This window comes from Thamnophis elegans, chromosome 5, assembly GCF_009769535.1.
Source record: "Thamnophis elegans isolate rThaEle1 chromosome 5, rThaEle1.pri, whole genome shotgun sequence".
Classification (NCBI taxonomy): Eukaryota; Metazoa; Chordata; class Lepidosauria; order Squamata; family Colubridae; genus Thamnophis; species Thamnophis elegans.
Window position 1 is genome coordinate 97712935 of NC_045545.1, and position 19956 is coordinate 97732890.

General features: G+C 49.9%; 2 protein-coding genes across 4 annotated transcripts in view; both read right to left on the reverse strand.

The window, feature by feature from the left end:
• The window catches only part of RBCK1 (RANBP2-type and C3HC4-type zinc finger containing 1), a 41358-nt gene extending 34917 nt beyond the window's left edge, over positions 1–6441 (reverse strand). For all 3 annotated transcript variants that reach the window (XM_032219022.1, XM_032219020.1, XM_032219021.1), the window contains exon 1: positions 6284–6441. The gene's annotated coding sequence lies outside the window, so the exon portion shown is untranslated. The remainder of the gene's footprint in view (positions 1–6283) is intronic.
• A 3504-nt stretch (positions 6442–9945) lies between these two features.
• Positions 9946–19272, reverse strand: TRIB3 (tribbles pseudokinase 3). The gene is made up of 4 exons (XM_032217226.1): positions 19048–19272; positions 14134–14418; positions 12314–12606; positions 9946–10845 (listed from the first exon to the last, which is right to left on the reverse strand). The coding sequence occupies exons 2-4, from the start codon at positions 14416–14418 to the stop codon at positions 10359–10361; spliced, it is 1065 nt and encodes a 354-aa protein (XP_032073117.1). The 5' UTR covers positions 19048–19272; the 3' UTR covers positions 9946–10358.
• Between the last annotated feature and the right edge of the window lie 684 nt (positions 19273–19956).

Here is a 19956-nt window from a genome sequence, read left to right on the forward strand (position 1 = left end):
AAACTAAAAATCATCAACCTAATTAATAAATACAAGCAGTCCTCGATGTACGACGTACGGCCACAATCCACTTACGTTGCTAAGAGAGGAGAGACCTTTGTTAAGCGAGTTTTGCCCCATTTCACGGCGTTTCTCGCCCCCTTCCTTAAGCAAATCACTGCCGTTCTTAAAGGAGTAACCCGGTTGTTAAGTGAATCCAGCTTCCCCCTCGACTTTGCTGGTCGGAAGGTCGTCAAAAGGGATCACCTGACACACACACACACACACCGCCCAGGACATGGCAACCGTCATAAGTATGAACCAGTTGCCAAGCACCCAAATGTAAATCAGGTGACCATGGGGATGGGGAAAAGGTCATAAGTGTGAGAAACGATCCTAAGGCATTTTCTTCAGTGCCGTCGTAATTCGAACCATTGCTAAATGGACTTTTGTAAGTCAAAGACTACCTGTAAGAGTAAAGTTCTACATTTGGGCAAGAAAAACGAAATGCACAGGTACAGTATAGGTGGTACCTTGCTCAATAGGAGCAACTGTGAAAGGGATCTTGGAGTCCTAGTGGAGAAGCATTTAAATAGGAGCCAGCCGTGGGCAGCAGCTGCCAAAAAAGCCAACACAGTTCTAGGCTGCATCAATAGAGGGATGGAATCAAGATCATGTCAACTGTTAATACCACTTTATAAGGCCTTGAAAAGGCCACACTTGGAATCATGCATCCAGTTTTGATCACTGGAAGATAAAAAAGATGTGGAGACTCTGGAAAGTGCAGAGAAGAGCAACAAAGATGATTAGGGGACTGGAGGCTAAAACATAGGAAGAACGGTTGCAGGAACTGGGAATGTTTAGTTTAATGAAAAGAAGGACCAGGGGAGACATGATGGGAGTCTTCCAATATTTCAGGGGTTGCCACAAAGAAGAGGGAGTCAAACTATCTTCCAAATCACCTGAGGGCAGAACAAGAAGCAATGGGTGGAAACTAATCAAGGAGAGAAGCAACTTAGAACTGAGGAGAAATTTCCTGACAGTTAGAACAATTAATCACTGGAACAGAAATTGCTTCTAGAAGATGTGAATGCCCCAAAACTGGAAGTCTTTAAGATGATTTTGGATAGCCATCTGTCTGAAATGGTATAGGGTTTCCTGCCTAGGCAGGGGGTTGGACTAGAAGACCTCCAAGGCCCCTTCCAACTCTGCTATTGTACCTTATTGTATCTAAATACACGCATGAACGCGTGACCCCTGCACTTCCTTCTCTCTTCCCCCCCATGCATTTGCACGCGACCCCCTCCATGCCCCATTTTGGGCCTAGCAGGCCTCCCAAGACCAAAAACAGGCCACAAAGGGGGGGGGGGAGAAACACCGCACACTCCCCGCTCCCACTTTTGGGCCTAGCAGGCCTCTCTGAAGCCTCCTGAGAGCAAAAACGGGCCACTGGGGGGGGGGGGCATCGACTCCCCTCGGCCCGTTTTGGGCCTAGTAGGCCCCTCTGAAGCCTCGTGGGACCAAAAACACCCCCCCCAGCGCATGTCTCCCGAATGTGGCAGAGACCCAAAAATCAGCTGGCCGGCGGGCAGTGCGCGCATGTGCGGTGGAGCTGAGGTGGGATGAGGGCTCACACGCCCATAGAGAGGCCACAGGTGGCACCCATGGCATTGGCCGCCATCCCAGGTCAAGGCTGTGGAGACACAGATAAGAAATAGTTAGGGTGTGATAGTGAAGAAAAGGGGAATGGGAAATGATTATAAAATTGGAGGGGAAGAGGAAGAGAGGAGGAGAGAAGAGAGGAAGGGAGAGAGAAAGAAGAAAGAGGAAAGGAGAGGAAGGAGAGAAGGGATAGAAAGAGGAGAGAGGGCAGGAGGGGGAAGAGGAAGAGAGGAGGAGAGGAGAAGAGAGGGAAGGGGAGGGAAGGAAGGAAGAGGAAAGGAAAGGAAAGGAAGGCTGGAAGGGATAGAAAGAGAAGGAGAGAGGGTAGGAGGGGGAGAGGAAGAGAGAAAAGGAGAAAGAGGAAAGAGGAAAGGAGAGGAAGGAGAGGAAGGAAAGAAGGGATAGAAAGAGAAGGAGAGAGGGCAGGAAGGGAAGAGGAAGAGAGGAGAGAAGAGAGGGAAGGGGAGGGAAGGAAGGAAGAGGAAAGGAGAGGAAGGCTGGAAGGGATAGAAAGAGAAGGAGAGAGGGTAGGAGGGGAAGAGGAAGAGAGGAAGAGAGAAGAGAGGAAAGGAGAGAGAAAGAGGAAAGAGGAAAGGAGAGGAAGGAGAAAAGGGATAGAAAAAGAAGGAGAGAGGGCAGGAGGGGAAAAGGAAGAGAGAAGGAGAGAAGAGAGGGAAGGGGAGGGAAGGAAGGAAGAGGAAAGGAGAGGAAGGAGAGAAGGGATAGAAAGAGAAGGAGAGAGGGTAGGAGGGGAAGAGGAAGAGAGGAGGAGAGAAGAGAGGAAAGGAGAGAGAAAGAAGAAAGAGGAAAGGAGAGGAAGAATGGATAGAAAGAGGAGAGAGGGCAGGAGGTGAAGAGGAAGAGAGGAGGAGAGAAGAGAGGGAAGGAGAAAGAAGAAAGAGTAAAGGAGATCAAGGAGAGAAGGGATAGAAAGAGAAGGAGAGAGGGCAGGAGGGCAAAGAGGAAGAGAGGAGGAGAGGAGAAGAGAGGGAAGGAGAGGGAAGGAAGGAAGAGAGGAGGAGAGGAAGGCTGGATGGGATAGAAAGAGAAGGAGAGAGGGCAGGAGGGGGAAGAAGAGAGCAGGGGAGGGGCAAGGGAAGAAGGGAAGGGAGAGAAGGAAGGAGGTAGAGAAGGGAGGGAGGGAGAAAAGAAAGGAAAAGTGGGGTAGTGATAACACAAAATAGGTTTATGGGATGGTAAACAAAACAACCCAGAAAGTATCTTTTGGCTTTTTATATGGAAAAACAAATACATAAAAGTGATAAATATACCGTATTTATCGGCGTATAACACGCACCGGCGTATAACACGCACCCCCCATTTTAACACAAAAATTTGAGTAAAAATTTTTTTCATTAAAAATAAATGACTTGGAAGCTCGGAACTTAATGTTGGATTAAAATTTATAACATTAGAACATGAATTATAACATTAACTCCTCTTAAAAGGCAAATATGAAATGAAAAAAACACCTCTTTGAGCAAAAAAACTTAATCAGAATCACTGCTTTTTGGAAAACCAAAAACCTCTTCCTCATCTTCACTCTCTCCCTCTTTTTTCCCTTCCTTCCCCCTTCCTCTTGCCTATCAACTTCATCCTCTTTGTCTTTCTGCTCTTTCCCTCTCTTCCCCTTTTCTTCCTACCTCCTTCCTTCTCCCTCCCTTCTTCTTTTTCTTCCTTTCTTCTTCCATCTTCCTCCTTCTCCTTCCATTCTTTCTCCTTCCATCCATCTTTTCTCCTTCCATCTTCTCCCCCCTCCCTTCTTCTTTTCCTCCCCCCTCCCTCCTTCCTTCCTCTCCTTCCCTTTCTCACACACAGGAAGGGGAGGGGGGCTATCTAGTCGCTTTCACAGCATAATTTCTTTATCTAACTTTTAAAAAACAGTGTGCAAATCAAACGAGATTTTCGTAACCTGCGAAGCACCAAGTTATATTATGTTGTTACAAATTCGCAGCTACTCCATTCTTTCTGATAGGGAACTACATTTCCCAAGATGCCTCAGGTCCTCAAAGCGCTGAACGCAGCTTTGCAATTGACTCCAGCGAGGCCTGGCAGCCGCCGGCTGGGGTGGTTGTCAGGGCGATGCGGAGCGGACGCGCTGTTTGTTACTGCTTCCAGCAATCAAGACGGACAAGGGAAGCGACTGAAACGGACGCTGGCCTCGCTCTCCTGCTGCGGCTTCTGTTTCAGTAGGGAAGAAAACTTCCTTTCGCTTCCCGAATTTGACTGGGTCCCGGGGCTTCTGCCGGGCGGCAGAAGCCCGGGAAGCGAAAGGAAGTTTTCTTCCCTATTGAAACAGAAGCCGCAGCAGGAGAGCAGGGCTGCTGCCGGCCGTTTCACCTTGCGCAGCGAATTTGACTGGGTCCCGGGCTTCTGCCACCCGGAGTATCGGCGTATAACACGCAGGCAGGGTTTAAGCTTGCAATTTTAGTTTTAAAACTGCGTGTTATACGCCGATAAATACGGTAAATAAGAATTGTAACCACGTATGTGAATGGATACCTGTAACTGTATGTGAGAGATTAAAAATTAAAAAAAAACTTTTTTAAAAAAAAGGCTTATGGTTTTCCCAGTTGCAATGGATGGCTGTGAAGGTTGGACCATAAGGAAGGTTGAGCGCCAAAGAATGGAGGCCTTTGAACTCTGGTGCTGGAGAAGATCCTGCATTGAGTCCCTTGGACTGCAAGGCCATCCAACCGGTCAGTCCTGGAGGAGATCCACCCTGGCTGCTCTTTAGAAGGCCGGATCCTGAAGAGGAAACTCAAAGACTTTGGCCACCTAATGAGAAGGAAGAAGGACTCCCTGGAGAAGAGCCTCATGCTGGGAACGATGGAGGGCAAAAGAAGAAGAAGGGGACGGCAGAGAAGGAGGGGGCTGGATGGAGTCACCGAATCAGCCGGCGTGAGCTTCAATGGACTCCAGAGGATGGGAGAGGACAGGAAGGCCTGGAGGAACGTGGTCCATGGGTCAGACACAACTTTGCAGCTAACAACAACAAATGATGCTTTGCTACTAAAGTCAAAGCAACATGGATTATTTAGGCAACAGGAAAAATTTGTGAGTGGAAGGGACACAACTGAGACACCAAACACCCTCAGGAACTGGGAATTGTGGGTTGTGATGGGTCGGACACAACTTCGCAACTGACAACAACAAGAGAGTTAAACCTGCATCTATTTGGCGCCTGGAAACTTTGCAAAAGCCAGGAATTACGGAGTCCTGAAGATATGAAATTCTCATCCAAATTGAGGCTCAGTGGCCATCACACAGGGCCCCACGGTGGGCTGGGGACACCCCTCCAACTGTCTGCAGCCCCCTCCCACCATTACAGCCGGGCAAAAATCCCACCTATAAGGAGGAGGAGGAACAGGCTCCCCTTAAAACTGGACCCACCTCTGCTTTTCCCTGGTGGAGGGAATGTGATGGGACGGGAATTCCATGAGGACCAGACACTTGAAAGCAACAATACAAACTGTAGCTAGGGAGTTTGCAACTGGTAGGGTTAAAAGGGGGGGGGGGGTTGTGGACTTGGAGGTCCCTGGGCAAAGGGAGAGGAGGGTGGATGGACCCTTCCCCTTTAAGGTTGAAGTTCATCAGTCCCACCCACCCCCACCCAGCCCTTCCAGCCCTTCTCTTGCAGGGCAGAGCCCAGAAGAACCCCCAGAGGGGTCTAGCCCCCTGTCTGCCTAGGGGCGTGGGGGTGGGGTGGAGAGGGGGGGTGCATGCCAGAGAGGGACTAGCACCGCCAGGCCCCTTGCAAGGCACGCACACACACACACACACACAAGCACACACGCATACAGACACACACAAAACACACACACACATACAAAACACACACACAGACACACACGCATACATAGACACACACAAAACACAAACAAAACACACACACAGACACACACAAATAGACATACACAAAACGCAAACACACACAAAACACACACACACGCATACATAGACACACACAAAACACAAATACACACAAAACACACACGCATACATAGACACACACAAAACACAAACACACACAAAACACACACACGCATACAGACACACACAAAACACAAACAAAACACACACACAGATACACATGCATAGACACACGCAAAACGCAAACACACACAAAACACACACACGCATACATAGACACACACAAAACACAAACAAAACACACACACAGATACACATGCATAGACACACACAAAACACAAATACACACAAAACACACACACAGACGCACACGCATACATAGACACACACAAAACACAAACACAGACACACATGCATACATAGACACACACAAAACACGCACACAGAGACACACACAAATACACACACAGACACACACACCTAGGACCGCAGGAAGCCCGCGGGGCCGGCCAGTCAGGCCCCCTTTGGGGAGGTGGGGAAGAGACTGGGGGGGACACAAAATTCTGGGGGAGGGGAGCAGAGATCCAGCCCTACCTCCTTCCCCCCACCCCCCACCCCCCAGGCGGCCTGGGCCTCCCGCCCCGACCTGCAAAAGTTGCAAGCTCCACTATAGGACGGGAGGGACGCCAGCCCCTTTTCCCGGGCGGGGAGGGGGAGATTGCAAAGAAGGAGGGGGGGGAAAGTGGGGTGGGGGTCCCGCAAGACTGACCTCCAGCCCCGGCAGGGAAACCGCTCCGCCGCTCCCACGAAATCGAAAGCCAAGCGACGGAGAGGAGGAGCAGCAGCGGCGGCGGCGGCAGCACTCAGCACGCGCCTTCCGCCTCCGAGCCCGGGCAGAGGGAATCCCCGTGACGTCACGGGGCCGGGTCTCCTCTCTCCCCCCCCCCACCTCCTTCCCGTAACCGACCCCGCAAGCAGTCCGGAGTGACGCCCCTTCTTCACGGCCAAATCCCCGGAAGCAGAGCCGAGCCGGATTAGCCGGGAAGCGGCTTTTCCGGGCTGGTTTTTTATTTTTTAATTTTTCTTTATCTCAGCCTCCGGGATCACCTGGTGGTCCCCCGTCCCAATCCAGATTCCAGCCTCTCCCGCTGCTATTGGGGTTGAGGGTGGGGGCTGCACTTTGGGGGAGCAACTGCCTTTTTTTTTTCAAGGAGGCAACAGGGAAGAGAGGCTGGGAGTCCTCCAGTTAAGGGCTGCGATGGAGCCCCAAATTTCCGTCGCTAAGCAAGGCGGTCGTTTGGTGAGTTTCGACCCATTTTTTTGCCACAGTTGTTAAGTGAATCACAGGCTGGGTCTTGTCCCCCTGAGGTCTTGAGAGCCGCTGAGGATGGGCTTTGTAATACCCGAAACATGGTTTTTGTAACACCCTGGCTAACGAACATTGGTCTTCTTGTCTTTAAAATTTGCTTCTTCGATTATATTGCTAACAATTTCCCATAAAACCTACTTAACCTTACTTCAATCACCAGTCCCTGCTTCCATCTCAGGAGCAGTAGGAGAAAGGGGGGCGGTGGAGAAAGAGCCGGAAGGGGTGGAGGAAAAGGAGGATTGTGGGAACAGTAACAACCTCACAACTGCAGTTGTTGTTGTTGTTGTTAAGCGAATCCATTGATTTGACTTGTCAGAAAGTTGCCAAAGGGGATCGTATGACTCCAGGACATTGCAACTGTCGTAAGTACATGCCAGTTTCCAAGTGTCTGGATTTTGATCACGTGACCACAGGGAGGCTGCTCATTAGTGGGATAAATGGTCATTAAGTCACTTTTTCCAATGCCGTTGTAACTTTGGTCACTAAACAAACTGTTGTAAGTCAAGTACTACCCAACTCCAAGGGATTAGTGTAAAATACTAGGAAAAAAAGTTTTAAATCTGAAATCAGATAGACATCCGAGATTGATGTTACTGATAAAAAATCCAGCATATTTTCCCTTTATCACAAAATATTTGCATATTTTACAACATACCCTATAGAGCAGGGGCCTCCAATCATGGCCACTTTAAAACTTGTGGACTTCAACTCCCAGAATTCCTCAGCCAGCTTTGCTTGAAGCCCACAAGTCTTAAAGTAGCCAAGGTTGCTGGCTGAGGAATTCTGGGAGTTGAAGTCCACAGGTCTTAAAGTGGCCAAGGTTGCTGGCTGAGGAATTCTGGGAATTGAAGTCCACAGGTTTTTAAATGGCCAAGGTTAGATACCCCTGCTATAGAGCAATATGTGTGGACTACAATTCCCAGAATTCCACAGCAGCCATGCTGGCTGAGGAATTCTGGGAGTTGAAGTCCACAGGTCTTAAAGTAGCCAAGGTTGCTGGCTGAGGAATTCTGGGAATTGAAGTCCACAGGTTTTTAAATGGCCAAGGTTAGATACCCCTGCTATAGAGCAATATGTGTGGACTACAATTCCCAGAATTCCACAGCAGCCATACTGGCTGAGGAATTCTGGGAGTTGAAGTCCACAGGTCTTTAAATGGCCAAGGTTAGATACCCCTGCTATAGAGCAATATGTGTGGACTACAGCTCCTAGAATTCCACAGCAGCCATGCTGGCTGAGGAATTCTGGGAGCTGAAGTCCACAAGTATTAAAGTAGCCAAGGTTGCTGGCTGAGGAATTCTGGGAATTGAAGTCCACAAGTCTTAAAGTAGCCAAGGTTGCTGGCTGAGGAATTCTGGGAGTTGAAGTCCACAAGTCTTAAAGTAGCCAAGGTTAGATACCACTGCTATAGAGCAATATGCGTGGACTACAACTCCCAGAATTCCACAGCAGCCATACTGGCTGAGGAATTCTGGGAGTTGAAGTCCACAAGTCTTAAAGTAGCCAAGGTTGCTGGCTGAGGAATTCTGGGAGTTGAAGTACACAGGTCTTAAAATGGCCAAGGTTGGAGGCCCCTGCTATAGAGCAATATGTGTGGACTACAACTCCCAGAATTCCACAGCAGCCATGCTGGCTGAGGAATTCTGGGAGCTGAAGTCCACAAGTCTTAAAGTAGCCAAGGTTGCTGGCTGAGGAATTCTGGGAGTTGAAGTCCACAGGTCTTTAAATGGCCAAGGTTAGATACCCCTGCTATAGAGCAATATGTGTGGACCACAACTCCCAGAATTCCACAGCAGCCATGCTGGCTGAGGAATTCTGGGAGTTGAAGTCCACAAGTCTTAAAGTAGCCAAGTTTGGAGGCCGCTGTTCTAGACCAATATGTATAGATCGGTAACCGTGAACTATCTTGAAATACTGTGGGCCGGGATTTGGCTGGAGAGGACTTCACCGAAAATTAAATAAAAGGGGTTTTATTGGGACGAGGACTTGGCTTCGTGCGGGAATCTTTACCTTGTTGAGGATCCACTGGGAATTCTCCTCGGATCAAATCTGTTTTTCTTCAGTGGAGTCGGTGAGTAGCAACCATTAAAAACCCTTTCTGCCATCCATACGTGTAGTCCTCGACTTACGACCACAATTGTGGGATGGAGTTTTTCCATTGCTAAGCAAGGCGGTTTGTTAAGAGAATCTCACCCGGTTTTCTAATTGGGGGGGGGGGGGGACAGCGAAGCAAATCACTGCGGTTTTTAAGTGAATCGTGTGGTCATTAAGAGAATCCAGGTTCCCCCACTGACTTTGCTTGTGACAAGTTCGCAAATGTCAATTACGTGACGTTGGCCAACGGCCCTGAATTTCAATCCTGGCCATGCTGGGGCAGTCGTAAGTGCGAGGAACGATGGCACGTCCGTTTTTTTCACTTAGAACCGTCACTATAGGAGTGGTTGTAAGTCGAGGACTACCAGTGTTCTGGGAGTTGAAGTTCACACAAGTTGCTAAGGTTGAAAAATACCGCTCTTAAGAAGCAACAGGTTTTTTTACAGGTGGTTGGTCCTCGACTTACGACCACAATTGAGCCCCAAATATCTTTCGCTAAGTGAGACATTTGTTAAGTGGGTTTTGCCTCATTTTATGACCTTCCTATTCACAGTCGCTCGGGGACTCACTGCAGCTGTGAAGTGAGCAGCACGCTTGTTTAAGCGAATCTGGCTTTTACACACACACACACACACACACACACACACACACACACAGCAGCTTGGAAAATCAAGCAAGACATCTGGAATTCTGGGAGAGGTAGTTTTGCAGGCACACTGGAAATTCGGCTGGTTCTCGTGGAGGACAGGCCATTTTCTCCTCTCGTTACTCTCTCTAGCACAGGACAAAGTGGGGAGGAGAAGGAGAAAGTGGGGAGGAGGAGGAGGAAGAGGAAGAGGGAGGAGGAGAAAGAACTAGAAAGAGGGGAGGACTAGGGGGTCCTTGGTGCTCTCTGAGCTTGGCTGATTTCTTGCCGGGAGGAGGAGGAGGAGGACAATGACGATAACAAAGACTTCAGGGTCCTTTCCTTTGTGCTCTCTGAGCTTAGCTTTTTACTTGCAGACATCTCGTTACCAAACTACATAACATCATCCATGCTAGATCTCTTTCTCCCGCCAATCCTTCCACGGCAGGTTCCTTGTCCAAATCAGCAATACAGATCCCGAATTCAAGGTGCAAAAGAGCCCTCTTTAAGAGCTTGCTGGTGCTCGACAAAACTCCCCTAGGTTTCTTTGGCATAGGCGAGAACGCAAAGGGCAAAGAGGGGGGGGGGTTAAGCCCTTCTCCCCCCACGTTTTGGGACAAAGTGACCCCTGCCCCATGGAAGGGCAAAGGTGAAAGGTAGTATGTCCCCCCCCAAAAGGCACTTCCGAGGCGGCTGAGATATGGCTTTCAATGCCAGAGGCTTTCCTTCTTCCGCATTCTTCCCCTCAAGGCCACTTCAACTGTCCTCTCCTCGCAATTTATCCGAATTCTTTCGGCAGCTCCTCATTTCAGGAACCACTTGGTCCAGTCCCTGCCCTCCGAGGGGGCTGACCCCCAGCGTTTTGGGCCCTGGGTTGGAAGCCAGCCAAGGATGGAGCAAGATGCCGCTGGCGGTCAGCCTTTCCGCCGGATCCTTTCGCAAGAGGCACCGGATAAGGCACTGGGCCTTGGGCGAGAGGTCGCCCGGAACCGTAAAACGTCCGCGACAGATCTTGCCAAACAACGAGATGGGCTTGGTGCCCTGGAAGGGATAGCAGCCCACCAGCAGAGTGTAGAGGGCCACCCCTAGGCTCCAGATATCAGCCGCTTTTCCAGAGTAGGAGCCCTTGAAGCTGATGATTTCGGGACCCACATAAGCTGGGCAGCCATGCTTGTCCGTCAAGGTGTCATCGGTGCCCAATAGGACCTGGGCATCTTCCAGGTTCTCCAGCAGCAACTTGGACCTGGAAGAACCAAAGGTAGAAGTACAGGTTAGGCGAAACCTGGCTCAAAAACAGTCACCAGGAGAGGGATTTTGGAGTCTTTAACGGACGATCCCTTAAACACGAGCCAGCCGTGCTTGGCGGCAGCCAAAAAGGCCGATGCGATCCTTGGTTGCCTAAACAGGGGCACAGAATCAAAATCACGTGAAGGATCAGTACCGCTTTATAAAGCCTTAGTAAGGCCACACCTGGAATATTCTGCAACCAATTTTGGTCACCACATACAGCATTTTTGGCCTCCCAAACCCCCCCCCCCTTGCAAAAATGGCCATGCATAGCCTTTAGGACAGTGTTTCTCAACCTTAGCAACTTGAAGATGTCTGGACTTCAACTCCCAGAATTCCCCAGCCAGTGAATGCTGGCTGGGGAATTCTGGGAGTTGAAGTCCGGACATCTTCAAGTTGCCAAGGTTGAGAAACACTGCTTTAGGAGGTTTCCCGAGTGCTCCTGGGGGCTGGGAAGGGCAAAAATGGGTGGTTTTTTGCTCATTTGTGCCCCTCCCTCAACCCCCAGGAGCACTCTACAAGCCTCCTAAAGGCTATGCATGCTTCGTGAAAAACGGACCTCTTTTGGGAGGTCTGCAGAGTGCAAAAACTTTTTTTTTAAATTTTCCTCTTCAAAATTTTGGTGCGTCTTATTCGCCGATGCGTCTTATACTCTGAAAAATACGGTGCCTCATGAGGTTCCAGAGGGCTGGCTCACGCATGAGGCAATCTACGCTATGATTGGTTGCCATGACCATAAAGGGGGAATTTCCCTTCCCCCCCACACACCTTTTTTCTTCTACGTGCTTTACCTCATGATTTGATTTACCTCATGATTTGATTTACCTCATGACTTGATTTACCTCATGACTTGATTTACCTCATGATTTGATTTACCTCATGATTTGATTTACCTCATGACTTGATTTACCTCATGAGATTCCTGACTCTCTTGGCTGCTATAAATCTAAATGTAAAATAGATTTATTTATATAAAACTACAAGTTTGGGTCAATGTCTCTGACTGCGCAATTCCCTGACAATTAGACTTTATCTTCTTTTAACGACCTCATAATCCCTTGCGGGGTGCAGTCTGGGCAACTGAATGGAGCTAGTTTACTGGCCAGATGCCCTTCCTGTTGACATTGCGGAGTTTACTTCAGCAGATATATTCTCATTGTGCCCAGAGAGAGAAATGTCTGCCTCTACCTAGGATTGAACTCACATCCTCCTGATTCTGAGGGAAGAACTCCACCTCTAGGCCACTGCATCACCCTTCCCTGACAATTAGCCTGAAATACGCTAAAAGGGAGGTGTGTTAATTGGACACCTCACTGCAATTACAATTTAATTTTATAATGTCAAATGAACTGAAATCCAGGATTTTTCTGCAGCAACTTTTTTGTGTTGTTCTGGGGAAATCAGCTGGTCTTTTCGATTCTCACCGTTCTCGATCCGCGAAGACGAACTTCCTCAGTTTAATGTCTCGGAGGACGATGCCGTACTGGTGGCAGTGGGCAACAGCTTCGGCCATTTGTCGGAAGAGAGCGATCGCCTCTGACTCTGGCAGACGCTTGCGCCGCCTCACCAGGTCGTGCATATTGTCCTTCCCGGGCTCAAAAAAGACGTAAACATTCTGGTCTCCCACGATGACCTCGGCCAGCCGGGCAATGCTGGGGTGTGAGGGGAGAGCAGCGTATGGCACCATCACTTCGGGGTAGCTCTTCGCCGGATAAACCTGGAAGGGAAGAGAATGAGGTGAGAGACAAGGTCAGGTGGCAGAATTATCTGGGGGTAAGACGGGCGGCCTATAAATTTGATTGATGAGATAGATAGATAGATAGATAGATAGATAGATAGATAGATAGATAGATAGATAGATAGATAGATAGAGGGGGGGAGGGAGGGAGGGAGGAAGAGAGAGAGAGAAGAGAAGAGAAAGATGATAGACACAGACAGACAAATAGACAGACAGACTGACAGACAGGATATAGACAAATAGAGTAGGTAGGTAGGTGGATGGATGGATGGATTGTAGAGGATAGATAGATAGATAGATAGATAGATAGATAGATGGATGGATGGATGGATGGATGGATGGATGGATGGATGGATGGATGGATGGACGGACGGACGGACGGACGGACGGACGGACGGACAGACAGACAGACAGACAGGATATAGATAAATAGTGTAGGTAGGTACTGGTAGGTATGTAGGTAGATGGAGGAGAGAGATGATAGATAGTAGATGGATGGATAGAGAGAGAGGGAGATTAAATAGAGAGATAGAGAGATACACACAGACAAGATATAGATAAATAGTGTAAGAGGTATTGGTTGGTAGGTAGGTAAATGGAGGAGAGAGAGATGATAGATAGTAGATGGATGGTCGGACAGACGGATGGATGGATGGATGGATGGATGGATATTAGATAAACAGAGATGATGGATGGATGGATGGATGGATAGATAGATAGACAGACAGACAGACAGACAGACAGACAGACAGATAGATAGATAGATAGATAGATAGATAAGGTAGGTAGGTAGGTAGGTGGGTAGGTAGATGATTAGATAGATAGATAGATAGATAGATAGATAGATAGATAGATAGATAGATAGATAGATAGATAGATAGATAGATAGATAGATAGATAGATAGATAGATAGAAAGAAAGATAGATAGATAGATAGATAGATAGATAGATAGATAGATAGATAGATAGATAGATAGATATTAGATGATAGGCAAATAAGATATAGACAAATAGAGTAGGTAGGTAGGTAGAGATGGATGGATAGATGGATGGTTGAGAGAGAGATTATGGATAGTAGATAGATAGACAGACAGACAAATTAGATTAGATAGATTAGAGAAAGAGAAAAAGAGAGAGAGAGATGACAGAGTACGCTTTACCAAAATTTGTATGGCAACAAAACTGAGACCTTTCTTTGCATTAAGATAATAATTCTTTGAGGATAGTAACAGTTGAAGGGCCGAGACGTTTGCTAATTATTAATATCTAACCTTACATTGTCTATTACCTATGGATAGGGGTGACTATCATTTTCTCCTCCTTTTCTGAAATGTATAAACAAACTGCTATAAATTGAGGACTACCTGTATTCTCTTTCCGACAGCCACCCCACGAGGGGATCCAGTTTTCTCTATGTTGGCTGGGGAATTCTGGGAGTTGAAGTCCGCCAGGCTTAAAGTTGCCAAGGTTGGAGACCCCCCTAGCCTAGACCCACCACCTCATTACCTTGCAAGTCAGTTCTGCTTCGGTGTGTCTGTTTACAGCCCTGTAGGTGCGCCCACCTTCTGTGGGCTCCAGAAGGACGTAAGGGCCGATCCGAGTGATGGTCAAACCCCGATCCGCGGCAGGAGGGCCCTGAGGCAGGGGCTGGAGGCAGGGGGACGGCCCCGGAAGCTTGTCCACGCGCGGGCGCTTGGGTGCCGAGCCTCCGGCTTTTGACGCTTTCTCACAGCACAGCCGCCTTTTCGCCACGTGGGCCTCTGCGCCAGGGCTTGGCACTAAGAGGCTCATCTGCAAATTGCACAGGGGAGAGGAAAGGATTAAGGGCAGCTCGAGGCATTTTAGGTCAACAAAAGCCATGGCTGGCAAGGATTCAGATCCCTTTCCTAGTTCTGTGCCTGGCCCCTTGGGATTGTAATTGGAGATGGGTTGCTTTCTTGCAGACGTTCCATGACCCATCTAGGTAACAGCATCATCGTGAAAGAGAGTGGGGTTTGCAGAGAGGAAGAGGAGGAGGAGGAGGAGGAAAAGGAGGAGGAGGAGGACAATGACTGTGGGGTCCTTGGTGCCCTCTGAGCTTGGTGGTTTTCTTGCAGACGTTTCATGACCCAACTAGGGAACATCATCAGTGCTAGAAGGGAGTGGGGTGTGTGGAGTAGAGGAGGACGACTGTGGGGTCCTTGGTGCTCTCTGAGCTTGGTGGTTTTCTTGCAGACGTTTCATGACCCAACTAGGGAACATCATCAGTGCTAGAAGGGAGTGGGGTGTGTGGAGTAGAGGAGGAAGAAGAGAAAGGAGGAGGAGGAGGACTGTGGGGTCCTTGGTGCCCTCTGAGCTGGGTGGTTTTCATGCAGACATTTTATGACCCAACTAGGTAACATCATCAGTGCTAGAAGGGAGTGGGATTTGCAGAGCGGAGGAGGACGGCGATGACAATGACTGTGGGGTCTCTGAGCTTGGGAATTTTCTTGCAAACATTTTATTATCCAATCTAGGGGTTGGCAACCTTAAACACTCAAAAGACCCACAAAGGTCCTCACCGGAAGCCCCCCTCCCCCCCGTTCAATTCTGAAGCCGACCGGAAGTCCAGTTTCCCCCACCGTAGAGTCTCCTCCTAGCGCGGCGTCCTTTTTCCTCCACCTGCCCTAACCGAAAGCCCTATCCCTTGTGGAGCCGACCGGCGACAGGGAGCCGCAGCAGAGGGAAGAGAGAGAGCCACATATGCGGCTCCGGAGCCGCAAGTTGCTAACCCCTGAACTAGAGAATATCATCAGTAGTGCTGGGTGGAAGAGAATGGGGTTTGTGGTGAGGAGGAGGAAGAAAAGGAGGAGGAAGAAAAGGAGGAGGAAGAGGAGGAGGAAGAAAAGGAGAGGAGGAGGAAGAAAAGGAGGAGAAGGAAGAGGAGGACTGTGGGGTCTTTGGGGCTCTCTGAGCTTGGTTATTTTCTTGCAGATATTTCATGACCCAGCTAGGGAACGTCATTGGTATGGAAGGGAGTGGGGTTTGCACGGAGGAGGAGGAGGAGGAGGAGGAGGAGGAGGAGGGTGTCCAAAGTCACACAACAGCTGGGGAGGTTGTGCCACGGGGCTGTCAGTGTTGCAGCCGCAGTGGCTGATGTAAAGACAGAGCAAGTTACTCCTCGTTGACTCAGGAGACCGTACACTAGGCAGTTCCCTCACCTCCAATCCCAATCTGGATTTCCCGAACAATGGCTCCATTCTTTCGAAGTTATACGGGGAAAACGCTCTGACCGAGGACCCTTAAAGCTGCCGCTTTCCCCCCCGTTTTGCCATAACCTCCTCTGGCCCTCAATTGGTGGAGCCTGAAGTACATGTGTGAACATAGAATCACAGAATAGCAGAATCGGAAGGGACCTTGGAGGTCCTCTAGTGTCCAACCCCCTATAATATCCTCTATATACAGTGTTTCTCAACCTTGGCAACTTGAAGATGTCCGGACTTCAACTCCCAGAATTCCCCAGCCAGCATTCGCTGGCTGGGGAATTCTGGAGTTGAAGTCCGGACATCTTCAAGTAGCCAAGGTTGAGAAACACTGCTCTATAACAATTCAGACAAGTGGCTGTCCGGTCTCTTCTTTAAAACCTCCAGGGATGGAAGCACCCGCAACTTCTGGTGGCAAGCAGTTCCGCGGATCGATTGTGTCCCCCCTCCCCCCCCCCCGGTTAGGAAGTTTCTCCTCAATTCCAGCTTGCTTCTCTCCTGGATTAGTTTCCACCCATTGCTTCTTGTTTTGCTTTCAGGTGCTTTAGGGGGACATCATCCTACCTGGTTGGGGACTTAATTTGGGTAATGAAACATCTGTAAAAACCCCAACGAAGTCAGAGAGGACCAAGGGGTTTTCCCATTGAAAGATGCCAACTCAGGTGCCATTCACCCTCCCCGCACGCAGGTGAGTGAGTCATCCGGGGCATGTTGCGAGAGGCTGGCAAAGCAGCTCACCTTTGCTCACCTGTGGCAAAGTTCCTTCTCACCCCCCAGGTGATCACCGACACAACCAGCAGTGTCAGGCGCAACAATTGTCCCCCTGCCTTATTTTACTGCGCATAATCTAAACATAGCTAGTCCTCCCTTTACAACAGTTCATTTATTTTATTTTATTTTTTTTCTTTTATCAATTTCATATATACATTCACAATTATATAATCTCATAACTGTTATTAATAATATGTATTTATAACAATTTTTCCCTACTGTTGACAATATACTTGAAGATCCATCTTATCCTACAACGGTCCTACTTCTTCTTCCCTCCCTCCCTCTTTCCTTCCCTCGTTTCTTCTCTCCTATTCCCCTTCCTTCCCTCCCTCCTTCTCTCCTTCCCTCCTTCCTTCCCTCCTTTCTTTTCTCCTTCTCTCCTTCCTTTCCCCCTTCCTTTCCTCCCTCCTTCCTTCCTTCCCTCCTACATTCCCTCCTTCCTTCCCTCCTTTCTTCTCTCCTTCTCTCCTTCCTTCCCTCCTTCCTTCCCTCCTTTCTTCTCTCCTTCTCTCCTTCCTTCCCTCCCTCCTTCCCTCCCTCCTTCCTACATCCCTTTCTTCTCTTTCTTCACTCCTTCCTTCCTTCCTCCTCTCCTTTCCCTTCTCTCCTTCCCCTTCCTCCCCTTTACCCTTCCCCTCTTCTTCCCATTCCTCCCCTCTTTCCTACTCTTACATTCCCTCCCATTCTTCCTCTGCCTTTCCCTTTCTCCTATTCCTCTCCTTTCTCCTTTCCTTCATATCTTTCCTTCTACTCCTCCCTCCATCCACTCTAACCGTACAACAGTTCATTTAATGTCTGTCTGAAATTGCAACGGCAGTGGGGGGGGGGGGAACCTGACTTATGGCCATTTTCCACACTTGTGACCACTCCAGCATCTCCCCGGTTACGGGATCGAAGTCCAAACGCTTGGGAACTGCCTCGTATTTATGACGGTTGCAGCGCTTACGTGATCCTCTTTTTGCGACCCCCTGACAAGCCAAGTCAGTGGGGAAGACTGATTCACTTAACGGTTGGGTTACTAACTTCGCCTCGGCAGTGATCCATTTAACAACCGTCTTACTAACTTCGCATTTGCAGCGATCCACTTAATGACCGTGTTACTAACTTCGCATCGGCAGTGATCCATTTAACAACCGTCTTACTAACTTCGCATTGGCATCGATCCACTTAATGACCGTGTTACTAACTTCGCATCGGCATTGATCCCACTTAACAGCTGTGTTATTAACCTCGCATCAGCAGTGATCCACTTAATGACAGCGTTACTAACTTCACATCTGCATCGATCCACTTAATGACAGTGTTACTAACTTCGCATCGGCAACGATCCACTTAATGACCGTGTTACTAACTTCGCATCGGCATTGATCCCACTTAACAGCCGTGTTATTAACGTCGCATCAGCAGTGATCCACTTAACGATAGTGTTACTAACTTCACATCGGCATCGATCCACTTAACGACCATGTTACTAACTTCGCCTCGGCATCGATCCACTTAACAACTGTGGCAAGAAAAGTTGTAGAGTGGGGCAAAACTAATGTAACCATCTCGCTTAGCAACAGACATATGTCGTAAGTCGAGGACTACCTGTAACGGCGTTATTAGCAAATCATTTCATGGGGTTTATTTCAAGGTTGCAAAACGGGTGAAATCCTTCTCTAGGGTGCCCCGAAAGTGCCAGACCCCAGCTTGGCATGGCCTTTGCCCTCTTCCCATGTGCCAAGCGCATACCAGGGTGACTCCTTCATGGCCATTCATGGGCGATGGGACGTTGGTGAGCAATGCACCGGGGCTGAATCAGCGACTCCTAATTCTTCCGTCCCCACTAAACCATTTGTGCCAGGAGGTAGTGTAGCCCCTTCTCCCCCCCCCCCCCACACACCAACCTGCCAACCACCCGGACCACCAAAACCCAGGCTGACTCAGGATTATGGGGCCTGTAGTCCCCACTCCTCTCAATTTGAGAATGCACCTGTGGCCCCTCTACCTGGGGAAACAGCAGGATGGGAGGAAAGATTTTTTTTTTGCCTCTCTCTGAAACTGAGCCCCCTCCCCTTCTCCTCCCCACTCCTCAATTCTCCCCCCCCTCCCCATTTGCGTTTCTTACCCCCCACCCCAAAAAAAAACCCCTGTTAACCTGCAATTCTGTGAGACTGAGAAAAGGGTCTGCTTCGATGCGGTGGGGGAAAGGCGGCTGAATGAACAGGGGACCTCTGAGCATGGACAGAGGGCTCTTTGGGGTGGGGGAGGGAGCCCTTCGCAGATAAAGCACCGGGCAGAGGAAGAATTGGGAGAAAACCCCCTAGCCCGCTGCTTGGAGGGGGGCAACGCGTTGTTCTATGCCCCCTGCCCCCCCACACACATCAGCACCAGAGCTATTCCAAGACCCCCACCCCGCTTTCCCCTCGCCTGCCGCCCCTACCTTCGCGCCGCAGCAGTGGGTGGGCTGGTTGCTCTGCCTTCCTTCGCCCGGAGGAGCGACCCCGAGGAGCGACCCCCTGGCAGAGGTGGGGCCGGGGGTCTTCAGCGGCGGCTGGGGGCCATCCTCGCCGTTGCGACCGACCCCGCGGAGCGGCTTTGTCTGAGCCCCGCCGCCGCCGCCACCGCAGCTCCTGCCCGAGCCGCGGGGATGATGTAACCCCGGCCGCGGCGGGTTGGCCGGCTGGCAGCGCCCGCCTTCCCTCCGCCTCCGGCTCCTCCTCGGCCGGCTGATGCGGCGGGCGGCGCGGATTGCAGCAGGGACAGCCGCCGATTGCAGCCCGATTGCGCCAGGGGCTGCGCTGGCGGGGACGGGCGCGGGCGGGGATGGGGATGGGACTTGGAGTACTGAGACACTGGCCATTGGGGGCTGCTGCGATGGGATTTGGAGTCTTAAGACACTGGCCATTGGGGGCTGCTGCGATGGGATTTGGAGTCCCAAGACACTGACCATTGGGGGCTGCTGCGATGGGATTTGGAGTCCCAAGACACTGACCATTGGGGGCTGCTGCGATGGGATTTGGAGTCCCAAGACACTGACCATTGGGGGCTGCTGCGATGGGATTTGGAGTCCCAAGACACTGACCATTGGGGGCTGCTGCGATGGGATTTGGAGTCTTAAGACACTGGCCATTGGGGGCTGCTGCGATGGGATTTGGAGTCCTAAGACACTGGCCATTGGGGGCTGTTGCGATGGGATTTGGAGTCCTAAGACACTGGCCATTGGGGGCTGCTGCGATGGGATTTGGAGTCCTAAGACACTGGCCATTGGGGGCTGCTGCGATGGGATTTGGAGTCCTAAGACACTGGACTTTGGGGGCTGTTGCGATGGGATTTGGAGTACTAAGACACT